Source organism: Otolemur garnettii, unplaced genomic scaffold, assembly GCF_000181295.1.
Source record: "Otolemur garnettii isolate 467f Iridium unplaced genomic scaffold, OtoGar3 scaffold00019, whole genome shotgun sequence".
Classification (NCBI taxonomy): Eukaryota; Metazoa; Chordata; class Mammalia; order Primates; family Galagidae; genus Otolemur; species Otolemur garnettii.
Genome location: NW_003852414.1, coordinates 1,439,321 through 1,448,117, shown reverse-complemented (window position 1 = coordinate 1,448,117; position 8,797 = coordinate 1,439,321). Strand labels below are relative to the sequence as shown.

At 45.7% G+C, this 8,797-nt stretch overlaps 1 protein-coding gene across 1 annotated transcript in view; it reads left to right on the top strand.

Annotated features, from left to right (window-relative positions):
* Positions 1-3,697, top strand: part of CCNY (cyclin Y) — a 200,691-nt gene extending 196,994 nt beyond the window's left edge. Inside the window, exon 10 of the mRNA XM_003786708.3 lies at positions 812-3,697. Coding sequence (XP_003786756.1) covers positions 812-928 — 117 coding nt within the window. The 3' untranslated portion in view covers positions 929-3,697. The remainder of the gene's footprint in view (positions 1-811) is intronic.
* Positions 3,698-8,797: the final 5,100 nt, after the last annotated feature.

Below are 8,797 nucleotides of genomic sequence, written 5' to 3'. Positions count from 1 at the left end.
CTAGTGCGTGCACTGAGGCCCTGGTCTCTTGCACCTTGGACACCTGTCCCTGGAGCCATGTTGGTCTCATCCCATAGAACCTTTGCCCATGTGGTGGACGGCAGAGGGTGTGTCCCTAGCTTGTGAGACCAGGGGGCCCCATGCAGCCCATGCCGCTCTCCATCCCAGATGTGACGTCTTCCCCTTAGTGCAGGGTGGGATGGCAGTATAGTGGCCTGACCATGTGTTGGGCCAGAGGTAGGGGAAGAAGTTATAGACTGGAAGCTTAAGGAAACAAAAACCTTAAGTAAGAGTTTTTAAAAATAAGTAATATGTTAATCTCGAGAAGGTAACATAGTTAAGAATGGGAAAGAGGCCCTACCCACCCTGGGCTTCCCTGTCCTCATCATCAGAGTGTGAGGTCTCCCTCTCCTGTTTCTGGGATCGCCTCAGGGCCCCTTCTTCAGCCATCATCTAGGTGACCTGAGTGCTCAGTTGTTGCCTTTTACAAGTCTCTGGTTAACACTCGCTGCAGCTGCTCCACTCAGACCCCTGGTGTCATAGCAATCTTGGGGGAGGTGCTGTTCTGACCCGGTTCTGAGATAGCGCCGTGGTCAGAGCCGCATCTCCTACAGGGGTGCCAGCATGGACCCCAAGTCTGGCTGGCCCTCAGGCAACACTGTTATTTCACATCCTGAGATTCCTTCCTCAGTTAGACTGTGCTGACATGTTCTCTGTAGCCCCTGTGGCTCACAGAGACTCCAGAGGGGTCAGTGTAGGGGGCACTTGCTCCCACGTCCAGCCTCACCCACGTTGTCTCTCTCACCCCCAGGCCATCTCTCGTCTCTGTGAGGACAAGTACAAAGACCTGAGGAGGTCGTCGCGGAAGCGTTCCGCCAGTGCTGACAACCTGACTCTGCCGAGGTGGTCCCCCGCCATCATCTCCTAACGCGGAGGTCCCTCCCGGCGGCCACACCCGCCCTCAGTTTCTCCCTTAGTTTGAGAGAAGACAGACTTGGGGTGGGTTTGTTTTTGTTTCTTTCCTTTCCTTTCCTTTTTTAACTCCTAGCTCCATCAGGCTGCCTTGATGACCGCCTCCGCAAGGCTGCGAGGGAACCAAACTCAGTGTTCTGGAAACCCTGTGTCACGCCTTTCCCACTATCGGGAGCAGCAAAGCAGACTCGAATCCTGGAGGAGGAAATAAAGGGAAAGGGAAGTCGCGGCAGCGAGGCCGGGAGAGTGGCTGCCTGGCTCGCCAGTCCTGAAGGCCCCGCCTGGTACCGGGTAGAGGAGCGCCACGGACACAGCATAGGTGACAGAGCTGGATGCGCATTAAAGACAGTGCTGCCTTCACCACCCCTGCGTCAGTATGTTCTGTGAGACTTCGTGCATTCCTTCTTGCTGCTTTTGGGGGATGTGGGGGGATTTCTGTTGGTTTGTTTTGATCCTGTTTTGGTTTCGGTCCCACAGAGCAGAGAACATAGTTTGTACCTACCAGGGCACAGACCTCCAAATAAATAGTTGCGGTTGTTGCTCTGCGCTGTGCTGCTAGCTGTCTTCTGCGCTTTCTTCCTCACCGGGGGATGTGCTTGTCACGTTTCTGCACCTTTATTTCATGCAGTTTTTCTTCAACAGTGGCAGAATTGACTGTAGTGCTGAACCAAAAGTATCCCTTGCCCCCTTATTCCTCGCCCCAAGAAAATTCTAGATTACATGGGTGCTTGTGCCTTCCAATTTTCTTGCAGTTGTTTTTTTTTTCCTCTGACCTGAAGTTACACTTACAAAATCAGTCAGACTTTGTGGGCTGAAGGAAGCGATGTGTGGCAACAGGCATCCTCTGGTCGAGGATGTGTCCAGCGCTCTGGGTGTTTGCCTGAAGTTACAGAGGAGGAGCCATTTCTTTGTACCCCCTGCCTATGTCATTCCTCTACTCCCAACATCCATTGTGGCAAGCAATATTCTTCTCAATTTTTATATGTTTACTTTAAATCAAAGTTAGTCTATTTGTATAAAATTTTTTAAAAATCTAAAATTAAAAAAAAAAAAAACAAGGGTGGGTGGGTAGTGGGAAGATCATTCAAGGGAAGAAATGTTACTATTTACTGAGGTATTTTTCACAGAACGATTGAATAAAAAAAAATTCAACTTGCATTTTCATTGTGGGTGCTTAGAGAAGTTCTAGAAAATTCAAACTGTGAAGGTTTATGCTTCATTAATTATGACCATACTTTTTCATTTTCTGACTATCCCTGATTTCCTTACAGGCGAGATAAGAATCTTTGATATCAAATGAAATAAAAAGGTTAACGATAAGAATATCAAATCGTTAATTTGATATTAAGTCTAAGAATCTGAGTCACGTGTGCATAGAATGCTTTGGTTTTTGCATATTTTCTTAGGTCACAATGACAGAGGTTTCTAAGTTTTTTCCTTTTTCAAATTTCTGTGAGGCGAATGGCAGCAGATGATGTGTTTCACTTTCCTCCCATGTGTGCTTGGAAAACTTTGGAATGTTCCGTTAAATTCCATCTGAGTACCCTAAAATCACACACCTGATCCCCAGACTTCCCTGCTGTCGCTGAAACACACTTTGGAAATGGAAGGGACTCAGAAAGTCAGCATCCCCAGAGCATCAGGTTTCAGTGAGATCCGTGTCATGTAGGAACGTAACTGTGGGGCCAGGAATGTCATCATGTGCTTTCTGGCCTAAACTTTCCAAAGCAAACAAGCAGAATATCAAAAGTTAATTACCTTTCCATTGTACTTGTGTTGACGCACTCTGTGTGGGTACCAAAATCAGCTGTTCCCTTCAAGAGTTGAATTTAGAACTTTAAATACAAATCTAAAAATGTAGAAAATATTGTTTTATATACCCTAATCTATATAGTTTTAAAAAAGGGATGTATTTTCTTAGCTGAATATGAATATCTCTTAACACAAATTAGTTCCTCTCATGTAAAGTATCTCATTTTACTGATCCATTTCAGGAAAGAGGTTCTGCTGCCTTTATAGCAGAAATCTTACTTTGACCCCTTTTATTTGAATGAGAGATTTGAAAATTGAATTAATGTAAATATTTCAATGCATCTGCTATTATTTTGTGGAGTTTATTAAACTACTTTAAAAATTGTATAGTCTATTTATTGTATGTATGTACATACAGTCCAATACCTAAAATTTAAAGTGGATTCCATAAAACCTGACTCATTCTTGTTTAGACTTAATGAATATTGTTTTAGCCTTGTGCACTGGACTCTACCTCTGTATAGGAAAATTTTCCATATTCAGTAATTAGTATTGATCTGTATTAATTGGTTATGTTTGTTGCACTAAGGATTTTTAAAACTCTGCTGTAAGTGTAGATTTCGTTTTGCTTTGGCAGTCTGATTCACTTGCCACATAGGTAGATAGTTCAGGTTCCTTTTATTTTATTCTTCTACATGATGCTGAATAGTTATATTTGTTCTCTGATTTGTTCGAAGTTTGCCAAAACAAAACACAAAACCAGTACAGTACCTATTGATACATCAGCGTGACTGTAATTAGTTTGCAAGGTGATTCAGTGCCCTACGATTACAGCTGGATCGTCACCTAGGGACACACTGTCTTAGTGTAGTTTCTGAATGGAAAGTTTTGTCACTAATGAGGGATGAAGAAAAACCAGACAATTTGTTGATGTTAGGTTTCACTTAAATAACAAAGTCATTGGGACAATAAATAGCATAGATCCCGATGAATTTTTTCATTTGTTTTACTTCTTTTAACTAGAAAAAGGGAAAGAAGTCAGGAGTTTAAAATCAAATTGGAGGGCAAGGTGAGAAACCCAGCCGCGAGCTGGACGAGCCCCGTGCCCAGTACCGTCTTCTCTTCTGGGCGCCTTTTGGCCTGGCATCTCCATCTTGGGGTTTCTCTTGGTTCTGGGGATTTTGATCCTCAGCTGAGCTGCAAAGCAGACTTTTAGGAGTGAATGATTTTGACCTTTCCTGCTGCTTTTGGTAACTTCTCACCTGGGGCCATATTTTACAGATTTGAATTTTTTAAAAAATAAAATATGATTCCTGGTTATTGTAGGTATTTAATAAGTGTTAAATAAATAAATACATACATAGAACAAATAGTACCTGCCTTCCTGCTTGCTTTCTTTGAGTTACTGAAATAAAGTTTAACGGGTTTCATGGACATGGAGCAAAGCAAGTCTTTGCAAGTGTGGTGTTAGTGGTATTACCCCTGTATGTCTTGAGTGCCCACAAAAGTATGAGACCTACTTAGAAACCTCCGGCAGTTGAAATGGATGCATGATGGAGACCTGACAGAGCCCTTCATGGTCCCCTGTTGTATCTTACATCACTTTATTTCCCTTGACTTCACTGGAGTCAGCATCTTGAGTGGAGCATAGCTTATCCTCTGAAAAAGCAACCATACCCAGCTCCTACCCTTGTGGAAAAAGAGAAGGAAATAGAAAACACGCTCTTGAACTGAGGTGGGAAAGGATACTTGCCTGGGGGTTATGTCGTAATCTCTGCGGACCTCCAGGGAAGTCCTCCAGGCAACTTCATTAAGATATTGGCTTGCCGTCACAGAAAGTGGAGCCTTATGAGCGCTGTGGCACCCCAGGAACAGATGGCCCCACAGGTGCCCCACAGGTGCCACACAGGCCCCCACAAGGAGCACTTGCAGTCACAAAATTTCCTGAGGTACCTGCTTTTATCATTCCCAGGTGAAGACCCTGAGGCTTGGAGAGGATAAAAACCTGGTAAGTGGTAAAGCCAGTAAGCCTGATTCCAGAACTTACTTTTAGTCACTGTGCCACATGGTCTCCACTGATGAGGACAGCAGTGGCACGTAGCAGAGTCCTCTTGAGCACAAAGAACAAACTGGAAGCGTCACACAGGAAGACACACAGGTGGCCCACAGGTCCGTGAGAAAGTGCTCAGCGCTAATCGCCAGGGAAATGCAAAGTAAACCCACAGTGAAGTGTCAGCTGGCACCTTTAGGAGGACGTGGGGGAAAGGGAATCCCTGTGCACTGTTGGTGGGGTTGTAAATGAGCACAGCCATTATAGGAAACAGTATAGAGGGTCCTCAGCACACCAAAAATACATGACCATGGGATCCAGCAATCTGCCTTTCTGGGTGGAGTTGAAATAAATATGCCCAAGAGATGTCAGCGCTCCCATGCTCATCACAGATCTAGTGGCGCTGGCCAAGATACAGACAGACTCCAACCGGGCATCCTCCCACAGATAAGATTAAGAAAACCTATGCATAGACTAAGGAATTTTTTTTTTTTTGAAATAGAGTCTCACTTTATTACCCTGGGCAGAGTGCTGTGGCGTCACAGCTCACAGCAACCTCAAACTCTTGGGCTTAAGCCATTCTCTTGCCTCAGCCTCCCAAATAGCTGGGACTACAGGCACCAGCTACAGCTCTCAGCTATTTTTTGTTGCAGTAGTCGGTATTGTTTAGCTGGCTTGGGCTAGATTCTAACCCCCCACCCTTGGTGTATGTGGCTGGCGCTGTATCCACTGTGCTACGGGTGCTGAGGCAATATATCAAGGAATGTCATTCAGCCTTTTTATTAAAGAAGGAAGTTCTGTGGTTTGCAACAACATGGGTGAACCTGGGGGACATTGTGCTGACTGAAATAAGCCAGGCACAGGAAGACAAGATCTTACTTACATGTGGAATCTAAAACAAACTTCTGAACTCATAGAAGCGAAGAGTAGAGCAGTGGTTACCAGAGGTGGGGGAGGGAGGAAGGTGAGCAAAGGGGAGATGGTGGTCACACATTCAGGTAGGGCGGGGAGCTGGGGCTCACAGCTGTAATCCCAGCACTCTGGGAGGCCCAGGCGGGTGAGTTGCCTGAGCTCATGAGTTCAAGACCAGCCTGAGCAAGAGCAAGACCCTGCCTCTAAAAAAAAAAATAGCCGGGCATTGTGGCAGGTGCCCATAGTCCCAGCTACTCAGGAGACTGAGACAAGAGGATGGCTTAAGCCAAAGGGTCTGAGGTTGCTGTGAGTTATGATGCCGTGGCACTCTACTGAGGGCAACAAAGTGACACTCCACTAATGGCACCAAAGTGAGACTGTCTCAAAAACATTTTAAAAATATTTTAAAAATTAAGGGAAAAACTCCAAAAATTTCAGTCAGGAGAAGAACAATCATAATAATCATTGTGTATTTCAAAATGGCTATGAGAATAGATTTCACATGTTTTAACACACACACACACACACACAAACATGTTTTTGAAGTGATAGGATTTGTAAATTAGCTTGCTCACTGTGTCACCCTCAGTAGAGTGACGTGGTGTCACAGCTCACAGCAACCTCCAGTTCTTAGCTTAGGCGATTCTCTTGCCTCAGTCTCCTGAGTAGCTGGGACCACAGGCGCCTGCCACAATGCCCGACTATTTTTTGTTGCAGTTTGGCTGGGGCCGGGTTTGAACCTGCCACGTTCAGTATGTGGGGCCGGCGCCCTATTCACTGAGCCACAGTCGCTGCCCAATCATTCCACTTTGTAAACATGTGTTAGAACATTATATTGTACTCATAAATAAAAACAATTATTATTTGTCAATTAAAAGTTGAGCCATGAGCCTTATGTGTATAGGATCTGGGTGCATCTTGCCAGCGTGGGGGAGAGATGAGTCTCTGTAGAGATGTCCATAGCAGTCAGCTAAGGAAGTTTGAGCAGTATCATTCAATCTCCAGATACTTGCCTTAAATGATATTTTTCCCCCAGAAATAATACTGACCTCTTACAGACTGAGACACTTTCGACTCCCTGCTGTAGGTAGGACAGGTGTTATTCCCGCTGCCTTCCAGATGCGACTGAGGTCCAGAAAGGCTCAGTGAGTCGGCAAACTTCACACAGTCAGCAAGTGACAAGCCTTTCAGTTAATCTACAGCTGCCCCTCAAACCACAGAGCGGCAGACTACACCTGTCACACGAATCTCCATGTGTGTCCTTGAGGAAGAGACAGCTGCAATAATTAATTTTAGCTTCAAATAAAAAAAAAAACCCTCAGCAAATAATGTACCTATAAGCATGACTAGTGTACAGGGATTCTGTTATTTTAATGGTTGCTAGATATAGAAACCACGCAGCTGGTGGGTCTGGCCTGCCCAGGGCACGTTACAGAAATCTGGGACTTGCTTTTTAAAGACTGCTGCTCAGCCCTCATGCAATACCCCCTTCCCATCAGGTCTCAGTTTGAGAGCTTCAGACAATCTGGAAACCCAGGGCTTCATGCCTGTCCCCCACCCACACCCTCCCTGATGCCATGGCCCCTGCTTCAGCAGGTGTGGTCTCATTTTAAGTTTCAGGTACATTTTTTTAAGCTCAAAATCTTACTATGGGCCAAGAACAGTGGCTCATGCCTATAATCTCAGCACTTTTGGAGGCCAAGGCAGGAGGATTGCTTTAGCCCAGGACTTTGCCAGACCAACATAGTGAGACTCCATCTTGATAAAAAAAATATTTGAAAATTAGCTGGATGTGGTAGCATGCATCTGAAATCCCAGCTGTTTAGGAGGCTAGGGCAGGAGGATCCCTTGATCCCAGGAGTTGGAGATTGCAGTGAGCTATAATGACATCACTATACTCTAGCTCAGGGGTCCTCAAACTTTTTAAACAGGGGGCCAGTTCACTGTCCCTCAGACCATTGGAGGGCCAGACTGTGGGCCCTGGGATGAGTTGGCTGCTAAGCAGGACAGGCAGTGGCAGCAAAAACACCCGGTGGGCCGGATAAATGTCCTAGGCAGGCTGCATGTGGCCATAGTTTGAGGACACCTGCGTGCATCTAGCTGCAACAACAAAGTGAGATGGTCTCCAAAAAAAGAAAAAAAGAATCTGCCCAGCCCATGATTTTCTTTTTTCTTTCTTTCTTTTTTTTTCATTTAAACACTTTTTTTTTTTTTTGAGACAGAGTCTCACTCACCCTAGGTAGGGTACAGTGGCATCATCATAGCTCACGCCAACCTCGGCAACTCTTGGGCTCAAGCGATCCTCTTGCCTCACCCTCCCAAGTAGCTGGGTCTACAGGTGCTTGCCACAACACCTGGCTAATTTTTCCATTTTTAGTAGAGATGAGGTCTTGCTCTTGCTCTGGCTGGTCTCGAACTCCTGAGCTCAAGCAATCCACCCGCGTTGGCCTCCTGGAGTGCTAGGATTATGGGCATGAGCCACTGTGCCCGGCCCCAGCCCCTGATTTTCATCAACTGCCTTAGGATGGCTTGATCTTCTTCATTTGTGTCTCAGCTTTGAAGTTGTCTTTGCTGGCCTTCGTAGCACCAATCCCTATCCCTTGCTGTGAGGCCTTCTCGTGGTGTGTCATTCTTTGGTGGTCCCCTGCTTCTTTATTCAGGGTCTAAGCTGTCTGCCTCCCCATGGGGCAGAGTCACTCCCCATTCATAACAGAAAGTTGACTTCGTTGCTTGCTAAGCTGGGGAGAGCCGGTTAGGCACAGTCTCTGAGCAAAGGGGATACCTGATCTCACACCGGGTGTTGGAAAGCCCAGATTTCAGGGATTTCCATACCTGGAGCACTTAGGGTTGACATTTACCTGTGTGACTATGTTACTCAAGGCTACTTGAGTGACTGCCTGGCCTGGCATTACTTAGGTGGAGTTCTTGTTGATCAGTGAGGAATGGATTTTCACCTGGGTCAGACAGTTGTGTCTGGGTCCAAATAACCACCTAGGAAGACAGGAACTTCTCATCAATGTTGCTCCAGAAGACTCCCAGGCTCTACAAAATTGAGGCACTTCTGCCTTGTTCATTGAGCACAAGGCACCAGGCACTCGGGAGACATTCATA